The 24,581-nt window shown below is 36.0% G+C and overlaps 1 protein-coding gene across 1 annotated transcript in view; it reads left to right on the top strand.

Annotated features, from left to right (window-relative positions):
- The window catches only part of LOC149558748 (diacylglycerol kinase 7-like), a 158,531-nt gene that overhangs the window by 96,060 nt on the left and 37,890 nt on the right, over positions 1 to 24,581 (top strand). Inside the window, exons 8-9 of the mRNA XM_089832843.1 lie at positions 8,732 to 8,802; positions 15,295 to 15,372. Of these exons, the coding sequence (XP_089688969.1) occupies positions 8,732 to 8,802; positions 15,295 to 15,372 (149 nt within the window). The remainder of the gene's footprint in view (positions 1 to 8,731; positions 8,803 to 15,294; positions 15,373 to 24,581) is intronic.

Genomic DNA, 24,581 nt, shown 5'->3' with positions numbered 1-24,581 from the left:
CTTCTATAGATTTCAAAATGCTTTTGTTCACAGGCAAAGTCTTTCACGTTTATTTTATAACTTCACAAAAACATATCACAGCAAAATATAAGAAAGTTCTTCAATTAGGGTTCTTTGTGTGCGAAATCTGCAGTTTCCAAGCCTCTTTTTCCCATTTCAGCTTTGCCACCCTATCAGCATGTCTTGGCAATTGATCTACACAAAGATACAACATAGATTCTACCTTGGCCACTGTAGTGAAGTTTTCACCCGTCTCTCTTTTTTCACATATATCCTTCTCTGTTTTCACCTATCCCACTTCGTTTTCGAAATCCCTCACAACCACGTCCATATCATGCTCCACCTTGTCATCGTGCGATACATAGGTGGCATGAATGCAATGCATGTCATTGGCAAGAATTTTACTCAAGTCTTGCAATTTCTTCTCCATTCTCTTAGACTCAACTAGGGCTTCCATGAACACTAAGTTCTTCGAATCTATATTCCTTTTTAGTGTAAATGACAAGTATTAATTGACGAGCTTCATGGGCTTCTTTGTTAGAAACTTGGCGACTCCGTACTATTGAATCTCATGAATTTGTAGAGAGACTGCCACCCACTTCGATTCATTTGTTTCCTGCACATGTGCCTGCATCTGTTTCTTGCCTATTAGTGTCATAGTATCACCATACGCCCTTCTAGAATTGCTGATAAATTTACTACCTTCTTTGAGTACCCCCTTAACCCATTCATTGACGGCTTCTATTGAGGACTTCCCCATTTGAACTTGACTTAGTGGTTTTTGGCTTGTAGGGGAGGTGGGATCAAAGGTTTGTGGTGCTTGAGCAAGAGGCTAAGTGCCTAAGCCGCTAAAACTGTTAATGTAATCTGCCATAGCCTTCCTTTTGATCCCTATTGACTTTCTAGGATCGAGTTAACATTTATTTTGCCAACACTTCAAAATGATGATTATCGACCTTCCTATTAGCAACACGTAGATCCACCTTTGCCATGCTATAATCCTTAACAAAAGGACTTTGGACTTCTTTGATTTTTGGTGTAGCTACCTTGGCTGTCCATTTACCAGAATTACAATCGATGTCTAACCTAGTAGTAGTCTTTATTTTCTTAGGCTTTGGAGTTTTGGCCATGTACTATGTTGCATTTCTTATTCAGTGCAGTTGTAACCATTGGGGAGATGCATCAACTGCAATCTTTTCATTGTTAGATTTGTCAGGGATGGGTTTGACCACAAGGATTGAACTGTCAGTCTAGAATGTCATCCTTTAGTTGGTGGGCCGAAGCTCTTTTCTTCTTTCCCTTGTTCTACCTCTTTTTCTAACTCTACATCCACTATTTTACCACTGGCTACTTCCCTTTGCTTCTTGCCCTTTTTCCTGTACTTGGTCTTTTGTACTATAGGACAAGCTATTGTGGATGTTGAGGATGATCTGCGAGAAGAAGACATCTTAGACTTGGAATTGTAGTTACCTTTGTTGCTGAGAGCATTTGAAAACCTCTACACAATCACCTTTTGCCTCTACCGCTCCGCTTGAGATTGATAATTGTTAATGATTTTTGGGAGTTTTACCATCCTAAATACTCATGGCAAAGAAAGTCTCACCATTAATCGCTATATCCCTCAACCATGTCAAATGACCATGATGTGATTTTTTGTGGCATAAAATTTAAGATTTGTCACATCATGACATGACCTTCCTCATTCATGATTACTTTGGGTCGTTGTCGCACCCATTTTGATTAATGTCGTGGGAAAACTAATACTTTAGTGAAATTGTGACATATATTACCTTTTAGCCACATCATGAACTTGTTCGAACCTTCCAAAAGAGTAGTTTAGTGGGGTTCATGTCCCCTTTTGACTTATCAAACTTTGGAATCATAGATTTCATGCTCTAGTTGGTTGGTATGATTGATTGGTGGGGACTAGCAGCTTGCTAAGCTTGAACCTCATTGAACCTCGTTGAACCCCTATGAACATGCTTGAACTTGGTTCAATGTGGTTCACTATGGTTCAAAGTGGTTCATTGGTTCAAAGTGTTTCAGCCAACTTTTACTATAGACTCAAGAAATTTTAAAGAGGAACAAATGTCAAGTGTGGGTCTGACAACCATGAACTTTAAGGACTTAATTGACCGTGAGGGGCTCAGGTTTAGAATGACAAACCCTAATGAACTCTATTGAACAATATAGAACACAACTGAATCCTTGAAGAAAGACACTTCATTATTTGGGACATCAGTTTCAAATGCTAGAAGACATAATAAAAGAAAAAGTATGACTCAATACATAGGGGTACTAACATTGAGCAAAGCTTTTATTGAGTTGCAAGGCCAAATCATCACATCCTTGTAGAATAAGATTGAAGCTAGGTGGCTTGCTACATTAAAGAAAAATAAAGAGTTGATAAAATATGTTCTAATTCAATTACACCCGGAGATGTCAAAGGTAGAGATCGAAGAGTCTCTAAGAAAAACTAGACTGATGTTCAAGACAAATAAAAGATAGACCAGGTTACTCAATGGTGAATCTCAATTAGTCCAAGATGAAACTAAGGTTTTCTTGAAGAAGATTTTTGGTCTAGAAGAACAAGAAAAAGTACATGAAGAAGTTGAGCCCCATATAACTCATATTGATGAAGGATGGAATATATATTGTGTTGAAGTCAATGTAGATGATATTCTCATCCCTGATGTTCCATAGAAACAAGTAGATGCTTCAAAGAATTTATGGACGAAACAAGTCATGGGAGATATAACCAGAGGTGATGAGAACAATAAAGATTAAACACATACTGAGGATGTGCAGGTAGTAGTGAAGCAAAGAAATCAAGAGAAAAAATAAAGTACTGGAAATAAGGAGAAGGAACATGTAACAATTATATAGTCCTTATCTACTATTAAGCCTAGTTTTGGTGAAGGAGATGAAAATGTCATTCTGTCCATTCAAAGGCCTATTGATTTGAGTGTATTGAGCCCAAATGAACTCATGGACATTGCTATGACAATGCAATACAAGGCTAAAAGGCAAATGATGAAGACTCTAAAGAAAGAGGCACAGGAAATCCATTCAGCAAGAGACATATTATCAGATTTGGTGCCTGAAGTTGATTGTGATCCAAACGAAACACCTATTGAGCAATTGGATAAACTAGTGACAATTGCAAGAGAACAAATGCAAAGTCTTGAAGATGCACCTATGTACGAAGTACAAAAGGACTATGAGAAGAAGAGGTCAGAGAAGCTAGTACAATCAATTGCATCTAGTAGAGGTGCACTGATCGTATGTGTGAACCAGGTAACGGGAAGCATTGAAGGAAGGTGGTAAGCTACTTGCCACATTTTATGATTTCTTTAGGTTTATTCAAGAGATTAAGCAGACAAGAGTTAAAGCTCAAGAAGAGCTAAATAAATTAATTTCTATCTTTGATACTCTACAACAAGTTTTGGAGCTTCGGTAAGCATTGTCAATCATAAGCTCAAAACTTACAATAATGAATAGGAGAAGAGAGTACCTACAAAATCAGAGCTACAAAGCCATCTGATTGCTAGGATGGACTTATTGCAGAAAGGAACAAAGGAGGTTGAAGTTGTCTTAGCCCTATCGGATATGAGCACTATAGATGCACTAGAAGAGCTAATCTATCTGGTGCGAGGTCAGATAGTCATCATGGAGAATCTACATAAGACATGGGAGAATGATCTTTAGGTCTTAATTTTTAAATACCAACATTTTTGATGTGTTTAACCCTACATAAGTTGGCCTATATTATATCAAGAATACATTTTTGGTTTTGTATGCTTTTGCTACCTTTGTCATTGTTGTCAAAGAGGGAGTTAGCGGTCAGTAAAAAATTGAGTCATGAGTGAGACGTCAAAAGGGAAGTCATGCACAGTTAAGGGTGAGTCTCTTTTTGTTGTTAATCAGAGAGACATTTTTGCAAGTGTTGACACTTGGTCAATTTTTTTTACTACGTGTTGGCATCATAGTCACCAAGTGTTCACTGCACCAGTGACAAGACAATGATTTGTGGAACAAGTGATCAATATTGAACACTTTAGTGGTTTTAGGTTATGTGGTTTATATGGAAGCATTGACAGTATCATATCAATCTATATCTAGAATAACATCAACTAATTTGTACTACAGGAAGAGATCCGAGGAAGATAACCAATGATATTGGCTAGAACAGGGTATTGACAGAGTGAGCTTGATCAAATCAATAAACTCGTGAAAGTCAACAGATGATTTAATTTCTTGATGAATTGTTTAGGGCTAACATTAGGGAATTTGAAATAATGAATTGGTGTAGTCGCTTACATAATTTAATAGTTGTGGAGGCAAACTTTGGTAATATGTTTTAGGTTTTTCACTGACATTAAAAAGGTTTATAAAAGGAGATGTAAATCATAGTGTGAAGAGTTGCGATGCATTAATGTGATTTATGAAGATAGGGCAGAGGTGTTGAGGTGTTTTTGAAGCATATCAGAGTAGTGCATTGAATGGAACAGCAATGGATCTATTAGATTGTGGGTGCTACAATCAGATCATCATTTGAATCACTACTCAAGGCAAATCCTAACAGTTTTATTCGCTAAATTCCTTATAGGGTTACACCTAACAGAGTTAGCAAGATCCTAACATGTGTAAAGATTAAATACTCTAACCAAGCGACTCTCAGAAGGAGTTTCTAAATCCCTTAATCGGGTAGCTCCTATTAGGGATTTGCCAATAGCTTTTAACATGGGTATAGATACTCATAACTAGGTATGCCCCCGACAGGGTGATGTAATGCCTTTAAGAAGACAAATCTTATTGCTGCAGTAGTGAGGCATTGTGGGTGCTAATTCTCACCGTGCTTTTTCCCTTTGACCAAGGGTTTCTATGATAAAAATCTTGGTGTTCTTGTGTTTCATGTGGTAGATGTTTCATTTTCTTTGCTTCTATGTTATAGTTTCATTTCCATGTTTGTTAATTTGGGAGTTGACTAAATGAATTGTAAGATTTATGGTTGCACTAATTCATCCCTTATTGACACTCCCCTACCCTTCCTTTGCCCTCCCTCCTCTCTCAGTGCCTTATAATACATAAATCGTGGAGTGTAAAATAGCTTCCACAAAGGAGATTTAAGCATCTAACGTAAGCATTTAACCATATTCTTTAGTCCTTTAACAAATGCTTTCAGATTTTCATGATTTTTTTTCAAGTTTGTGATGAATGTTTTCAAGTTTTCTTCCCTTCTTTTTAAGGTTTTTAAGAAATAAATTTAACTCTTTGTTGTAATGTTTTTGTATCTTCATTTTGCCTTCTTATGCTTGCATTTATTAGTTTTTATCTACTTTAGATCTATGTATTTTTTTAATAATAGCAAAAAATTAGATTGCAAGAATGACCAGTAGTTAAAATTTAGTGGGTGTGAAAAGAAACCAAAGATTCAAAATTGATAAAGGATCTCCTTTCCAGAGACATACCACAAGGATTGAACAACTTCCAAGATGCATGGTATATATTTGGAAGTGTAATTTGTGTAATAATCAATTTAATAGCTTTTGTATTTGCGTGAAACACCACTGTATGGGCCCTTCAAGGAAACATATTCGAATATGCGAAGGCCCAATTGGGAATCTACTGTAGAAATAGAAACATTCTCAAAAGAACAAAAATATGCTAATAAATTGCTTGGAAGAGGAAAACAAAGTCTTATCCTTCCAGAAAAACAATGGTTTAGCCCACTGATACAATAGCGGCCTCCTACATCCCTTCTTGCGTACATTGTCTACAATAGACGAAGATAAAGTATTTCACCCACAAAAGAGGTTCATTGGAGATGGCATTTAAAATAGAATCAAGAGATATTGGCCAATGAAAAAATTGCAGGTTGCACCTATACCAATGGTCTTCCATTCGACTTGGTGAGATCACCATATTGGTGAGAAATGGTGTTGGCAATCAATAGTGTACCTCTTGGTTTCACAAGTCTTCAGAATGAAATAGTACGTAGCAGCTTATTGCAAAGAGATGAATTATGTAGAGACCTCACTGCAACTAATCAGTGTTTCTTGGATTGAATCAAATGTTTCTAGTGATTCCAATTGATGGAAGATTATAACATTATAAATGTTATTACGATGTCCCCGAAAGGGACAATATTCTTGAGGGTAGTTGATTGTGAGAGGCAAGTTTAGAGAGTCTATAGAAATGTGGGTCATAAGGATGTGGTCCAAGCCATCATGTACAATGTAAAAAATTGTAAAGATGTAGGTTCTTTGGCTGAGGCAACATATGAACATATTTTGTGGATGCCATGCACCATACACTTGCTCAACTTGCTGATGCAAGCAATTGGCACTCAAATAGAGTGGGTAAAAGAAATGTACGAAGAGGGTGAGGAGATCCAAATATTTGTGACAAACCACCAAACGTCACAAACTATTTATAGAATACTTTCGAGATTGGAATTGTTGAAGGGAAGTTTTATTTTATTTATGTGATGTTCAATATGTATACAAAGTTATAATATTATATTAATTTGGTCTTAACTTCTTAGCATGATCCTGGGTTATTGAGACTCAATTTGCATCTCATCTCATACAATTATTTATGAGAGTACTTTTTGAAGATGCAGGAGGCATTGGAGCAACTATTTATTGAAAACCTTTAGGTGTAGGGAAGTAGTTGAAATCAGAGAGGGCCCAAAAGGTCACATCATTGATCCTAGATGACAATTGGTGGGTTAGTGGAGAATATATATTAGATTTCATCGAACCTATCTAGACTATGCTCTAGTTTGTTGATTCAGATGCACCATGTTTGGGGTGCATGGACATGATGATTTTGAAAATAATAGTAATACAAAAGGATAGAGGATGACCCTGAAGAAACATTTTTCAAAAGGGTGAAAATCAATCATTCTTCATTGTTTGAACAAGATGCATATGCCATTGCACCTCTTGCATATGCACTATCTCTGAGGGTACTATAGCAACTATGTACTTTCTATTTAAGGGAGATTATCACCACGTAGAGATTCTAGAGTTGCTACTAGACCAAGCAAGCATTGAGTAGAGTCTTCCAAGTTCCATATGTGGAGAAAAATGTTAGGAGGGATTTGGCCAGTTTTTCTCAGGAAGAAGTTGTATTCCTTGTGTTGTTAATGACTAATTCACAATGGATACTACTATATGGTGGTACCTCCATGGTCAATATTAGATGTGCCTTCAACCTATGCAATAAAAATTCTCTCACTAGTAAGTTTTTTGTACACCATTTATATATTAGAATTTAGTAAATAACATTCTTTAATTTATTTTTCATTTTTCATTTTTTATCTTGTTAGTTTTCTTTCCAATTTCAACATGTTGCAAATTCTTTTATTGTTGAATGGAATTGAAGCACATACTCCTTTATCCACTTAGTCAATCATAACCAATTGCCTACAAAAAGAGTGGAAGACTTATTTTTTATTCATTTCAATTTTTATGTTATATCACATAAAGATCCCCAATACAAGGATGGGGTAACAAAGGTTCAGAATGTAGCCTCTAAGAGTACCAATTTGGATGCAACCATTGAAGATTTTGTTAGAGTCACTATGGGTGATGATGATAGCGATATAACTATACATGGTGCATCTAGTGTGAGTGGCACTACTTTGGGTTCAAATGATGTTGAATTTCCTGAGAAGGCCCAAATCTTCTTTCTGTGAGCATCACCTAGATGAAATGAGTGCCAAGTGTACCATTCATTTTGATTAGAGTTGGGTTCTTGTGATCCACTAATGAAACATCATGCATTGAGTTTGACTCAAAAAGTACAAAGGTGAATCCTAATAGCAATATCATAATTTGAATCGCTGTGAAAAATATATCCTTCTAATCAACTAGTGAGCTAAAGTGGCTCTATAATGAATGGTTCAAAAGGCACGACTCTTGTTGAAGGTTTTGCAATAGGGTAGCATGCTAATTGGGCTTAACCTTGAGGGAATCACCATTGTTTAAAGTGCTTGAGTTGAAGTAGTATTGGAATGGGTGACCTCTCGGGAAGGCCCAATGTGTAGTTTTGCCGACTACACTAAGTGATGTATGAAATTGCAGATATTACTTTATCAAATTAGCCTATAAACACTAAAAACAGATGTGCACTAAAATTAAACACTAGTTCAAAACATGCTTCTATTGAAAGACAAAAAATAGACTTCTAAATTAAGTAACCTATGCATAACCAAAATAAAACCTAAGAAGTCTCCAAAATTGATAACCCAGAACTGGATGAAATCTCCTCTTTTAGACTCTAAAAAATAGAACTTGATGTGCTTTAAAACAAGGAATAAACTCTTCTAAAAGTAGTTCTTTGACTGCTTGAAAGGTAGTCTGTAAAAATTCAACATCATCCACCATTTCTGTTTGTGCTTAAAAATAGATCTCTTAAAAATAGCCTACCACAAATAGTGAGTTGTATGATCAACAGTCTGCTGATTTGACTTCAACTTTTCCTACAAACTGTTGTCCAGAATATACTTGCTTCATAGACTATAATGTTGTCAATATGGTGTATTCTTCATTTGTCAAGACCTGTAGATTGGTGTGCTTATTGAATTAGGATGTGTTATGCTGTTTCATTTCTTTTTCTTAGCATTGTATCCACGTGTGCAATCCATTTACTATTTGTTTGTATATTACATCAAGTAATTGTTTTTCTACTTAGTTTGAGCCAATGCTGATTTTCTTTGCAGATGATCTATTCAGGATATAGTTGTGCTCAAGGGTGGTTTTGCACCCCATTTTCATCCAATCCTCGAGTAAGGTGGTGTATATCCCTGCATATAACATGATGTTTATATTTGTTTGTCTTTGTCCTTCCCCGTGTTCATATCTTTGTAAGAAATGATAAGTACACAGTATCTTTTAGTGTTCCAATTTGCATCTCTTTAGTGTGACGCAAAATGGAATAAGTTGTGTGGTAGAATTGCTTTAAAAATTACAAGGTCAAGTTTCATTATAAAAATACTCGAAGAGAACCTAAACTATAATCTAGACAATATGTACTTTCATATTTACTATCTTTATAGTATTTTTGGGTGTTCTTTCACTTATTTCAAATAAAACTGAAACTATTTCTTTTTGGAATCAACTAGTACACAGTAGAATGCTCTTTGACTATAGTCAATTTTCTTTTTTATAACTTTTGATTAAAAATAAATTGGACAACTACTCACATAATCCAATTAAAAGTAGAGACTGAGTATTGCAAGTGTAGAAAAGGATTGGACATGTTAATAGATAAGGACAATAAATGCTTTAAACAAACTTGCAATACAAAAGTTATATGTCTTGTTGGAAGCAATATCTATCTACCTTGAGACACATAACAAAACATCTCAGTAGCAATTTGAAGCTAGACATGAATAATGATTTTTCATTAAATGTATGGTGAATTTTTGAATTGATGATTATATTGGATAACAATTCCCTCAACAATGTGAGAAAATTATGATAGTGCAAATAATAGTTGTTTATGATTTTTAAAAACTACTCATGAAAATAAATGAAATAAACCAAATGCTCTTTATGTTGAGCTGTTGACTACTTTTGAGACATACATGTTTTTCTAAAAAATCCTATATTTTAGTACCTAAAACTAAAACGAGGTAGTTGCTAGTTATAGTGACAATTGAAATTGTTACGAACTAGCACTTAAATGTCATATCCCTTGTATGACAAAATCTAATGATATTTGATCTAACAATAGGTAATGCTAGGTTATATTTTTTATGAACTATAAAGAACACCACCTAAATATAGAAAATTTCAAAATAAGGTAAGTTAACAGACAATGATGGTGAAAAATAATGTAATTAAAAAATAGACTTTTTGATTGACAACTTTGAATGGTTTATATATATATATATGAATGTTTTTTGTGCTTGTATTTAATCTTTATTTTATTTATATGTATTGTAGGGTTGTATTTTTATAAAATTTATTAAAATTAGATGATCTAGGGCTTCATTTTCATTTTTTCCATATAACAACAATTTATCTAGAATACTTGTAAATAGACAACTTAAATATGATCAAGCGTCTCTACTATGGAAATATGTTACGATGATTAATGTTCCAAGAGTTTTGTCTTTTCTTTGGAGTTGTAGTTTTTGCAGGATCTAGTATAAGTGCAATGTGCTTGTATTGTCAAGTGTAACACATTCATGTGCTGTTATTGACCATAGAATTAGAGTTTGTCAAGAACCATAAAAGAAAGGCTAATGAAATGAATAAATTATGGCATACATTAAAGAATAGGAAATTTGTTTTGGGAGTAAGAAAAATTTAAAGCTCATCATTTAGCAAAAAATTGATCAAGGAGGCCACCTACAAAGTCTTCTTCAGTAGTACTTGTCCCACATCCTTTTGTAGAGAAACGGTTTATTCAAAAAGAATATCCCTCTATTTCTTCCCTTAATAGAGACCCGCTGAATAAAGCATTTTTGGACGAGGCAAGAGGTGATGTAGAAGAAAACACTTCATGTTGCATTTAGGCCAATCGATTTCCTTTTAACAATGATAGAAATTAGTCTAACATCCTCTAGTTGTAGAGGTTTTGGGCATTGAAAAATGTGCACAACATTTTGGGAAAATATATTTCATTTTGTATAAACAACACTAAAATAAATTATGGAATCATTGGTGGAAAGTTTGCAAATTCAACCTTTAGTAAACATCAGTCCTTGAAAGGAGTATTATCTTTTATGGCAGTTCATTGTGAGGGGTAGGTGAAGGATGCAAACTTGATTTCAAAATCCTTACTTGGTCGATAGAGATGGTGGTTTCCGAGTATATTTTATAAGTCCTAATGAATAATGTAAGAATTGTAGGACAAAGAGCTCTTGATTGAGGAAAGGTATAAGCACAATATTTGGACACTATGAACTATATAGTTCCTTGGTGATGGAAAATATCAACATTCAAATAGGGTGGGTGAAAACAATATAGACCAAGGGTGATGAGATTCAGATGTTCACGACAAACCATCATATGTTACATCAAACTTTTAGAAGTATCATCAATTTGGAGCTGTTAGAGGTAATTTTATGAGAATTCTTACACAACACAACACAATAACTTAGAGCTCTGTTACTTAGGCGTAGGTACTGGAACTAGTATGCTTGTGGTATTGATTCTTCTGGAGTATTTTTTGGACTTTTCTATAAGTAAAGTATCTCAATTATTAATTATTGTCCAATATTATAACTTAATGTAAATATTACTTAGTTTCTATTTTATGATTGTTTTGTCATAGAAACATCACTTTTGTAATTGCTTAAATGATCGTCTGATCATTTCATTAATTCATTAAATACATTACCAAAACATGACATCAGATTAGGGAAAAAAGTGTTTTCTAAAATAATTCAATTGATTTTTTTGAGTTTTGTAAAAAAGATTTTTTTGTGGAACTGTGATAGCCAAGTAAATATTCCCAAATTTATGCATGCATATAAAATAAATTATGCAGTACTTTTATGTTTTGTCAAATCTTTGCATGAATATACGAAGTGAATTTATGTATTAACCCTTTAAAAACTTAGAAGCAAAATATGAAGTAACCAATATTGTGTGTATGATGCTTCTATTGAAAAAAATATAATGTCAATTTTAGTTTTGAATTTCATTGTGTAATGACATTTTCTGTGACTTTGAATATTTTCATTTTTGCAAATTATTTATATGATATGAGGTATGTTTATTTTTAATTTTATTGGCAATTGCGGATTTGAGTATCATTTTGTTTTTTATATTTGTCACTGCAATGTTCTAACATGTATATATAAATTTTTAATATTTATGTGTGCGCTTGTGTTCGTAAGTGTCCATCAAATCCTTTAGGATTGGTGAAATGTCTAAACAGTTTCCTATATGATCCTTAACTAGAATGGTAGTGGTTTTCTGAAAGAGGTTTCAAAGTGGGGTTGCAGGTTGAAATCCACGCAAGGAATCCTAAGTGGGATATTGTTGAAGTGTCTTGCACATTCCCTCAGGGTTCATGACATGGCTTAAAAACCTTTTGTGAGATCTATAACTGGGATGGTTGTGGTTTCTTGAAGAGATGCATCTTTTGGGAAAAACAACCATCACAACTCCCTATAGTGTGTTTGTGTGTGTATAAACGTTGTACCAAGGAAAATAGAAATTGTTGTATTTATGTACTCGAACCCTATACCCATTTCCAAACTGAAACCTAGATCAACAACTTAGATTTTGAGTGGAGTTGTGGCGTAGGAACAATTAAGCACCGTGAACATTAGTAACCAATGAAGTACGCTTGGGCTTACAAATTTATAGAGGGACCAAAAGGTATAGTCTTTGATCTTAGATGACAATTGGGTGTGTGTGCTATACCAAGTTTCATCAAATCCATTATGAGTACAATTAGATTTTCTCATATAGATCAATTATGTTTAGGAGAAATCTATAATGACATGGGCTCTAGATAGTAAAAATAAATAATATAATTGCATAAGAAAATTACATAGAAGAGAGATCTTTCCTAAGGGTTGAAAAACCAATCTTATCCTTTGGAACACATTGATTGCTTCAAATACACCCACTTTTTCAAATTTGCCAATTCATGATCCCATTTTCCAAGTTAAGAAGGAGAACTAGCCATTTTTTAACATTTAAAATATTTCAGTTTTCCATCAAATTAAAAGAGTGTCAAGCAAAGTCCAAATATTTCTTGTGTCGACCAAATTACTAGATGTGTGGAACAAATCCGTGCATAAATCTTCTATGTTGAACTGCCATACCATCAAAAGATTTCAAAAATATCCTATGTCAAACAAATCAAAAGTTTTTCTCTATTGAAAAAAAGATTTCATAGGTCAAACAAATTAAAAGATTTTCTATGACGAACAATGACTCCTCATTTCGAATGGGAGAGATGGCATGTTGTTATCTGCTAGAATAGTAGGGGCCCTTGGTGGAAGGAGTAGATTTGCTCCTTGCTGCAGTCCTAGGTTATCAAACACGAAATGAATTAGTCATTTTGAAATGACTATTTGTTGTCGCTGTCTGGACCACAACTATTTCGATCAAAGTGGTTGTGGAACAATGCTACATTGTTTCTGTCCCCAAAAACCAATGATGATCCCAAAGGAGGGAGGGTGAGAGGACCATAAAGATTTGTTGTATCAAACAGCGAACTCAAATTTCTTGTGTTGATGCATCCATCAAATGCACAAGTTTTGGTAGAATTTGTGGGTCCCCCAATCACAAGTTTTGTAGAATTCCTATGTCCACCAAGTTGAAAGGGAAAACTACCCATTTCTATAATATTTGAGTTGTTATGTCAGTTACAATAAGAGGCAAGTTTCCTTATCACTTATTGTGGTCCCCCAAGGCCTAAGGCAATTTCAATGTTGGGAGGGTGATATTGATTAGGGCCAAGGTAATTTGCTACTCTTTCTCAGTATCTTGTTCCAGCCTTAACATAAGTAATATCATCATCATAAACAAAGGGCCTTCCCCAGTTGGGGTGGAGGCTTTCTAACCTTCCAATTAAAATATCTTGTCTCTGCTTGGATAAGTAATCTAATCTTCCAATTAGAATATCTTGTGTCTATTGTAATTCAACCTTCCATTGCAATATCTTGTCCCTATTGGAGGATAAGTAATCTAACGTTCTAGTTAAAATATCATGTCCCTTGTCCTATCCTTTCCATTGGGGGTGGGGCCTTTTGAGCACTTCAATTAAAACATTTTGTCCATATTGAACAATAAGTAATATAACCTCCCATTAAAATTGCGTATGGAAATCATTTTTGATAATAATGAAGTGTATCTCACTTTCCTTCTGGGAGGATAAGTAATCAAACCTCCTAGTTAAATTGTGTAGTGAAATAATTATTGATAATTAATGAGTATCTCAACTATACTATGTTATATACCCTTTTGAGGACCAATATCATCCCAACATTGGGAGGGTGGCATTGAATATGCTGAGGTAATATACAAACAATGGCCCTCGCCGACGAAAAGAAGGATAAACACTTAGGGATGCTATATAAATGACCTCTTTAGTGCACAAAACCTACTTGGAAGAGAATTGAAGGATGTATCTTCCTACCTATGTTTGGTTAGTCTTATAGCATAAGTGCTTTAACACCGCTACTAATGTCCAGATGGAAGGAAGGATGGTTTTGACCTACCCTTACCCTAGCAACCAAAAGGAAAACGAGAGGGAGGAGGTTTGATGGCCAAACAAAGGACAAATGCCAAGACCAAATTATATTGGCCTATTCAATATCCTCCCAACCCACCCTTCTAAAGGGGTAGTATTGAGCCTCAGTGAATGCCAAATGGGGTTGCAAGCAGAGTGGGTTTAACCATGGAGGAAACTCTGTAGTTACGCGCTCTTAAACTGGAGTAGTATTGAGATGGGTGACCTCTTGGGAAGTCCTGGTGCTTCACCTCTGTGAGAATCACCTAGATCCAATGAGTGCTAATTGTACCATTTATTCTCATGAGAGATGGATTTGTGTTGAGTCACTAGTCATGAAATATGGGTCAAAATGAGTTTGACTCAAAAACTACATAGTTAAATCCTGATAGCAATATCACAACCATATGAAATGAGTTGAATTCATATAAGACTTGGATATCATTATGTTCATTAGATGCTTTAAGTTATTTTCTTTTGTGTTGAAGTTCCCAAACCATTCAAAACTCAGTTTCTTACATTTAGAATTCCTTGTCCATGAGTAATCTGCAAATGCCGTTCACCAAAAAGTGGCTGAAATTTGATGACTTGATACTTTGACCAGGGAGACAACTTAGTTGCATTGATAATATGACAAGATATCCTGGTTATTGATTAGGATCTTGACCTGCTAGTGAAGTTTTATAGGGGTACTAACTTTGCTACTGACACATTAAAAGTTCTGTTGAAATTAATTATGATAACTAAAACTTATGACCATCCTTGGAGAAGTTGCTTCCAGCAATAGGAAAAGCATTTGAATAAATTTCATCGAATTGACTGTTTACAATATCTGAGCTTTTCTAATGAAAATTTGCCTTCAAATATAATCTGATGTGACAATGTATAAAGAATATGTTTTTTTTCATCATGTACACACATTTTACTTGAGCTGCACCTATTGTATTGTGAATATATTTTGTATCAATATAAGATCTTTCCATTTCATTGCTTAAGCATAAACGACAGTCTGTTGCCATAAATTATGGCTTATTTGTAGTGTTCCGTTAAAACTATAACAAAAGCAGGAAATGATTTCAGGGGACTAAATAATATTCTGCGTGTGCAAATCAAAAGGCGGAACTATTCTGATTGGGAGATTCTTCGAATACCTTCAAGGTAGTTCACTCAACTTCTGTTACATTAATATGTTTTAGAGTTCTTAAACATGGGAGTAAAGATAGGCTCTGTATAAAGTGTTTTCTTTCATCTGAAATTGCCCAATTGATATGTTTTTCATTAGCATATAGTTAGCATTTAATAGTTTTAGAAATATATAATGCATAAGAGGTAATTTTGCTGGCAAAGCCCTTTGTTTTTGAGGAGAAAATTTCTCTTATGAAATCTCACAAATATTAGTAGTTCTTGGCACAATTTATCATTTCATATTATATAATCGATAAGGAAAAAGGAGGAACATGGTAGTGTATTCTATTGATTGAATTGTGCAACTGCATAAACTTATGATTTAATGGCCTGTGTGCATTAGCTGTGCACCGTAGACAATACAAATATTCATATCTGACTTGGACTCGGACTTGCCTTTGACTCGGAAAGTCAAAATCTGACTCGGACTCGGACTTGGCGACTAGACTCGGCAAACCAAAAAATCCATGAAATTCAAAATTTTTAAGGGTTTAAAGATTTTTTCATGCATCATTTAGTCAATTAACATCAAATACACAATAATTGAGATAAATAGAAGCTACTTAACACTCACACACAATTTTGCATAGATCACATAAGGATAACAACGAATTGAATAACATAATATAAAGTTAAACATAGCGTCACTGTCAAATGTCTACAATATATGAAATCCATGGAATCAAAAGTTGAAAACATATATCAAAATATCCGCTGGAGTGTAGAAGACTAAGGTTCATATAAGCCTATCCCTCCTACGAATACGAGTAAGATAAGTCATGGGAGACTCAAATATTGAGAAATATGTTTTTTACAGCTTATGTGCGCATTATAGACAACAGGGCTATCAAGTATGTCTATCAATTTTCTCGGTGAAACACAACCTTTAATGGTAAAAGTCTTTTAATAACAATTATAGTTGGCTTACAAATTTTTGCTAAAAAAATGATCAAGGGCATGGTCAGCAACACATATACACGCAAGTCTGAAAGTTTATAATTTTATGTACAACACTAGAGAGTTTTAACATTCATGAACACGTAAGTCTTAACAAAAAAAAAAAAAAAAGAACTCATATACATCATTATAGAATTCTAACACAAATATATGTAAATCTGAAAATATTTGTACAACATTACTGAACTCTACAATGCTGAAAGTGACTTTTTCATAATGAACCTGGGTAGTAACCAATATAGGCAGTGAGCCCCACAACATCATTTTCAGAATTAATATACACTGAAAAAAAGACACCTTCCAGAAATCTCTATTTCTTTTATAAAAATAAAATTTAAAAATAAAAACAAAATTTTCTTAGGAGAGTCCTGGGCTTGGTGAGTCCACGTGGACTCTGCTCAGTCCGAGTCTAGAGGCCATTTGCCTCGGAAAGGCCGCCTTTGCCTCGAACTCGCAGAGTCCCGAAACACTGATTCATATAATTTGAATTATTCCTTGTTTAGTCAGTACTATTTAGTATACTGTAACATGTCACTGACTGAAAATTAAGCAACAATGGCTTGTCACTAATGAAAAGATTTATAACTTCAGGAGTGTTGCTTGTATATACATCATCTTGGTGTGGGTTTGTTTTTTTATGTAGTCTATAGGATATTTCCGTACTAGCTAAAACTCTGTAAAGTAAGTCTAGTTGAGTCCAATATATTCTTATTGGAAGCAAAATATTTTTGTATATGCTGCAATATTTGATAATTTCCCGTCAGATGTTAAATCAAATAAGTTCTACCTTTTCTTGGGTCTTACTATCAATGAGGTTTTTATGAGCATTGTACATCAGGTTCTTCACCACACAAATGGCATTTTGACTAACACATCCAAGCCTCACTTGTTCACATTCAAAGTCAACACCTAAATGAAATTTCTATAACTGTACTATCTCTTTACAAACATGTTACAACTGTGTACTCTATTTGTATGGTGCGTTGATTTCTTATTCAACTGAAAGCTCCTCCAAACACAATGAATAAATAAGAACTAGTGGGCCTGTTATCATCCAAATCATCCCCTCAATCTGAATCAACACAGTCCTATGCATCAAGAATACCCACATCATTAAATCCATGAAAACAAATACAGTAACCAAAAGTCCATCACAAATATTTTAAAACCCTTTTCACATATGTCCAATGTTTTCTACTATGATTAGATATGAACCTACCAAAAGAGACCATAACATACTTTAGACTTTTCTTCGAATAGTTATCTTAGGACATTGATCCAATGATTACTTAGTATTGAGTTAAGGAATATAAATTGGCTACAGTCAGGCATCACAAACCTTTGCAAAATAATATGCATGTACTTACTCTTGCTGAGCCAAATCTTTTGCCAACCTGATTCTTGCTGATCTCCATACCAAAAATGTACCTCACAGTCCCAAAATTCTTCGTGTCAATGGCATCAAAATATTGACTTCTATAAACTTTTCAATCATTTCATTACTATTTCTGGTGTAGGGGGTACCACTCAGAGACAAAGGCATAATGAAGACTCCTAGCATGGACGATGACCAGAAGACATCTCTAAAGGTCAAGTGGAAGGTTTTAGAGCCAATCATGGCTATATGCAATTATCAAATTCATAAGATGTATGTGATTCCTCAAGGTCTTGATAAAGGCTTGAGAAAAATTGAATGTAATGGGAGGCCAATAGTGCCCAATAGATTCAAAATAGGTTAGCGGGATATTAGACTAGTTAGTTAGGTCCTACATAAATATTTTCCAAAAGTTTGATGGGTTTTGAGTTGATTAGAAGGGAGAAACAGGAGTTGTAAATTTGAATATTCAAATTACAACGGTTAGTTACTTTTTGGAGGGACATAAGTCTTAATGGCTTAAACATGTTTGTAACAAGTCCAAACTGAATGGAATTAGTTGGGGAGGTTATTTTACACATTATATAGCCTGGTCAAGGCATAGGAGCAAATACAGTACGGATTTGATCAGCATTTGTACGGATAAGTTATGAGAAACTTAATAAATCTCCATATTCAATTTTGCAAGCATTTTGTGCACGGTTTCTTGATTATTTTTGATTACTTGTAGTCATATGGTCTTGGAAGTGTCTTCATACATTGTTTGAACAGGTTTACATGCACTGAGATTGATAACTTTGTTGTCCTTAAGAGTTTGCTGTCTTCTTTTGAAGGGTTTTATTGCTTCCCTTAACCAGTTTTGGTTTCCCTTTGGAAATGATGGTCATCTCATGGATGTAGACCCTGATTCTTGTGAGACGATCATTCCCTAACATGTATAATACTGTCCCTAAGTTCTAATGGGCAGATAGAGGTGTGATACTAACAGGTGATCACCATTTTTGCTTGGGAAAAGCATGAAATTCATGGCTATGGAGCAGCAGTAAGAGTTTTTTCCATTGGAGGGCAAATTTTTATGCTTAGAATAGTTAATATATGTTGAATTAATGGTGGAACAACTTTCATTTGATTCTACAAGTGGGTTCTTGGTCGGATTTGAAGAGGCCCTAATTTTTGGCCTTATTTGGTGAAGGTTTCATAGAAAGCCCATCAAGAGAGCTGCTGGGTTCAAAATAATAGAAGAATCCTTAGTTTGGGATCATATTAAGATACTATGCCAAGTTATTGGGTTGGGGGATAAGAATTCCTTATAGTTCCTTTGTAAATGAGGGGTTTTTATGCCTAAAAAGAGACCCATAGTGTAACAGCAGAAACATGCTCCACAACAACCCCACCTAATATTTTGATATGTGGTAGGGAAGCCAAATGGGTATCCGAATATGCAATTTATTTGTCAGATGTTTTGGGAAAGTTTGGAGAAAAACACAAGAGGACAGCATTTGAGGGCTAATTGGGGCTTGTAGGCCTAGTAGCTAGAATTGCTTGGTTTTGCCTTGAGGATAGACATTTGAAACTTGGTAGACTGGTTGTTTGGGTTGGATTAAACGATTCAAAGCCCGTAGAGTCCTAATAAGTCATTGGAGAGATCACATACTTGATTTGGGCAACCTAAGCCTTAAGGTTGTGTTGGGAAACTTGTGGGAAAACACATTGTTTGAGCATTTTTTGTCATAGAACCTTGAAAGGCCCACCTTGCTCTGCATCAAAGTGGTATCAGAGCACAGTAGTATCTTTGGGAAGGAGAGTGAGTACATGTTAGGAGAAGGAATCTTGAGACCTTCTAAGAAGAGGCTGAACAAATGCCTCCAAGCATGACAAACATAGAGTGGGCCAAGCTTGTGGCTCCACAAGCTGAAGAAATGAAGAAGATAAAAAGGGATTCGGAGAAGGTGAATAGGAGGAAGAGCACTGATCAGGAAGATCAGAATGAAGATGATGAAAAAGTTGAAGAAGAGAGGATACCTAGAGAGGAGATGGATCCTAAGGACGCTAGAATGGCAATGTTTATCAAAGTCATCAAAGCAGATGACTACAAGGGAAAATCAGACATCCCTATGTATGATGGAAGAATGAATGAGGAGGAACTCATTGAATGGTTTAGTGCTATAGAAAATTTCTTTGATTGTGAAGATGTGAAACAAGAACATAAAGTCAAGATTGCAAAGTCTAGGCTAAAGAGGCATGCTTTATTATGGTGGGACTATTTGTAGGCTGAAAGATGGAAGAAAAATTTGCCTAAAATTACTTCGTGTGAGAGAATGATGGACAAGATGAGGGAGAAGATCCTTCCAAGGGCAAAACTTTAGACAAAGGACATGGATGTCCAAAGTTATATGGAGGAGTTCCATAAGTTGGATATAAGAGTTGCACTTGACGAGGACGAGGAAGAAAAGGTAGCAAGGTACTTGGGTGGTCTGAAGTTCAACATCCAAGATGAAATAAGTTTGAGTACCACTGCTACAGTTGAGGAATGCTACAAGTTAGTAGTAAGGGCTGAAGAAAAGATTAGGAAGAGACAAGAAAGGCAAGGTGGAGGAAGAAATCAGTCAAACAGAGGAAGTGGAGGAAGATCCAATGAAGGTGAGGGTCAGAATAACCTTGACAAGGGCAAGGACCCTATGAATGAGTCAAGAGAAGGAGAAAGAATCAGTAACAGATCTAGTGCTGGTAGAGGGAATAGTAGGTTCAGTGGGAAGTGTTATACATATGGCGTGGAAGGGCATCCCTTCTATAAGTGCCTTGAAAGAGACATAAGAAAGTTTGATAAGAGGGTTACTATGACACAAGGTGTAGTGGAAGAGGAGAATGAGGAAGATACAGACAAGGGCAAGATCATCGAAGTAAGGCCCTATACTGATGGAGAACACCTTATGGTGAGAAATGAGGGGAGGTTGTAGCAAAGCAAACAAGAGGTTTCAATTTTCAGAACTAATTGCCTAAGTCAAAGCAAGATTTGCAAGATGATTATTGATTTAGGTTCTTTTGACAATCTAGCTTCATCAGAGATGGCAGAGAAGCTTCATTTGAAGACACTTGAGCACCCTAAGCCATACAAAGCAACTTGGGTGAGTGACGAACAAAATATTATGGTGAGGAGGCAAGCCTATGTGAACTTTATCACTTGGTGAGTATAGGGAGTGGGTACTTTGTGCTGTGGTACCTATGACATGTCATATACTGTTACGGAGGCGATGGCAATCAGAAAGGAGGACTATCCATGATGGGCATAAGAACACTTATGTTGTTCATATGGATAGTAAGAGATATGTGTTAAAACCTTTGCAAGGGAGTGGTAAGGTTGAACCAAGAATCATTTGTTTTGGGGAAACAAAGCATGTTGATTTGTAGGAACATTTGAGGAGCAACCCTATAGAAGGAGGTCTGAAACCAAAGACATGTTTGTTGGTGATGAAATCTGATAGAGAAATGCAAGGATCTGTTGTTGTTGATAAGAGTGAATAACATTGCAGCAGGACACAGATAAAGGACTGATCAAGGAGTCATGATTGGCACAGTATGGTGTCCATTTGTTTCATTAGTAAGGAGGGAAGGAATGTTGTCTATACCAGGCAGTGGTGTAGGTCTACATGTTCCTAGAAGGCTGCAGGAGAAATAATTTAAGCAAAACAAAGATGATTTGATGTAAAAGATGCATTGTCTTTTTATGTTTCTAACAAGTTATGTGCAGGTTTAAGGATGCTGAATCAAGACAAAGTGAAGACAAGTTACAGGGTACCATCAAGGATGATTGGTGGAGTCAAGACAAGGCCATTTGACTCTAGGGACAAGAGTTCCTTTGGAGGCTGGGTTTATGGTGCTGTAATGTCCCCTCTTTAGTTCGACATGGCATTGATCATGGATTTGCCTATTCCAGACTCTCGTAGGCAAATGGTGTGGAAAGAGAGTCAATTCTGCGGATCAGATAGTCATATCTTGCTCTTGAAGAAGTGTTAAGAGGTTATATTTTATCATTATGTGATATTGGGGCCCACATGTTATAATTTTAATTTGAGTTGCAATTTTTATTTTATAAAATTACTTTATTATAAAAAAGTGCATTATAATGAGAAATTATAAAGGATGTTTCTAGAAGTTCTAGCAACTTCTTAGAAAAGTGAATAAATAGAGGGCTGGGCCTCTCATTTGGACATGCTTGGATTGGAGAACTCTTCTACTTCTTCATTGTGAAGACATTTGTGGACTTTGGATCTGCAAATTATTCGATCTTTGGGAACGAATCACTCCCTTGGATTGGTGACTTTGAGGGTGTGAAATATCACCTGAATTGTTGCATAATTGGAGTTGGTATTCAGCCATCTCATTGGAGCTTATTGAGAATTCGTTGTTAGGGTTTGTTTTTGGTTGGAATAAGGATTTCAGATTTGCCCTATCATTGGAGAAGCATTTGACAAGAGTTTGAAGACAGAATAAGTGCATTTTCAGAATTGGCAAAGCAGGGTTCGGAACCACATAATTGCTCATATCTCCTCAACCCCTTGGAGTTATTTTTTATGGTTTTACAGGGTTACTACCTAACCCTAGGCGCCCATTTTCCTTGCATTTGGGGGTCCCAAAACCCTAATATTATTTTATTTCAGCAGCCATACAGGTACGGCCTGGTACGGCCCTGCTAGTTTGGGCAGCAGCAGCAAATTAAGGACAGTTTGGGGGTGCGGTTGGAGGTCTTCATCAACGATTTGCAGCAAAACGTGGTGTTCTTCCATAGTTCTTCAAACCAGGTTCTTGCATTCTGAAATATATGTCAATTTTTGGGTAAATTTGCTGTCATACAGTCATTGTAATAATCAGTCCAGAATTGGTAATAAAATAATTTCAGAATTTATTGCATTGTAATTGAAATATAGTTCAATGGCTTTATATATATTGTAATTCTGTGATTATATTCTGAAAGTATCAAATCTGAAATTACCATATTCTGAATATTGTTACTGTTACATGCCAAGTGTTTGACAAAATTCCTAAGTTCAGTTTGAGGGTTTCTGTGGCCTTTATAGAGAGGGTCATTACAGTGGTATCAGAGTTATAAGTCCTGCCATCCTGTGGAGGTCTTATAGGGAATTTGGAACAGCTGGATAGGAGGGAAAGTGTTTGACGAAATGTCAAAACACTAAAAATCAGAGCATGCGACAAAGGCCTTATAATTTCCGCAATACCAAAGCAAGACAAGATAGGATTTCTGACCTGCAGAGTGAACAGTCTAGCTCATCTATCCAGGTGGACATAGAATCCAGTCATACAGACACAGGGGAGGTATTTTTTGATCAAGACTACGACTACAATATGGATAGAGGCGGGAATGCCGGTCCGGATCTGCAAGAGGAAAGATTTTTACAGTTATTAGACACCCTGGCACAAGGACAACGATTAGCCGAACAAAGAGCACAAGAACAGAATCAGAGAATGGAGCTTATGTTGCAGATGATGGCTCGACAAATGGGGTTGAACGCTAACATAGGTGGAGGAAATAATCAGAATGGTCACAATCAGAATGGGAATAATCAGGATGAGAGACATAATGGAGGCGAACAAATTGAGAACAATTTCGGTCATGCCCCCCAGCAAGCTCGGACAGTAAGTTCGAGGCCTATGATTCCTACGTTCCTTCCTAGAGCTCCAGAGCAGCCGGTACCAGAACCCCAGATCACTGACATACAGGATCAGCTGAGGAGAGATTGGGAAGCAGGAGGACCAGATTTTACAGCTGCAATCACCTTTAGAGAGTATATGGATGTGCGGATGAAGCATATGCCCCGTGGACAAGACAGGACTCAGAACTATGAGCTACGAAAGAAAGTAGGAAAACTACAGTTACCATATTATGATGGCTCGGGGAAGTCTACAGCAAGAGCTTGGGTTCAAAAGCTTGACACATACTTTCAATTGAATCCTATGTCTGAGGAAGAAGCTATTAAGTATGCAGCAATTCACCTGGATGGGTGAGCACACGAATGGTGGCATCATGGTATGATCACTATGGGTCATGCACACATTACCTCATATGTGGAGTTTACGGAGAGACTGATTGAACGTTTTGATAAGAAAGATCCAGAACTCCATTTCAAGGAATTAGCCCAGCTTAAACAGTGGGGCTCATTGGAAACATACATTTCAGAGTTTCAGAAACTTGTAGTGTTAGTAACAGATGTATCTGAACGAAGGCTATTGGTTTTATTTATGGATGGGTTAGTTGATCCGTTGAGAGGGTGGATTAAAGCTCTCAACCCTCCCACTTTGCAGGAAGCCATTAAGAAAGCTCGTGACATGGATTCCTCTTCAGCTTCTAAAAATAAATTTCAGGCAAAGAGTTTCCCTTCAGGAAAAGATAAGGACAGGAAACCCTTTCATAGAGAGGCACAGCTACCTAAGGAAGAAAGTAAGAGGCTGGACAAGGAGACACTTAATGACTTGCGTAGGAAGAAGCTATGCTTCTATTGCAAAGGCCCGTATGAGTACGGCCATGACTGTCCTATGAGGCCAAAAGGGAAGGCCAACCGGGCAATGTGGGCTTATTACGAAGGCTCAGATTCAGATGGTTCAGAACATCATGATGAGGATCCTGATGAAGTAGAGGGAGAGCAGGAGATAGATAGTGCAGGGCAAAGGCAGGAAACAGAGCTACATTTACAGGAAGCATGACTGTCTAGTATCCAGAGAGAGGGATCTTTCAGACTTCGGGGAGTCTTGGCTGGACAGAAGGTTATTACATTGTTGGACATAGGTGCCACGCATAATTTCATTGATGCACGATTTGTAGAGAAGCGTGGACTCA

This window comes from Cupressus sempervirens, chromosome 5 (assembly GCF_028749045.1).
Source record: "Cupressus sempervirens isolate cs-2001-9-10 chromosome 5, ASM2874904v1, whole genome shotgun sequence".
Lineage (NCBI taxonomy): Eukaryota > Viridiplantae > Streptophyta > Pinopsida > Cupressales > Cupressaceae > Cupressus > Cupressus sempervirens.
This window is presented reverse-complemented; position numbering and strand designations above follow the sequence as displayed.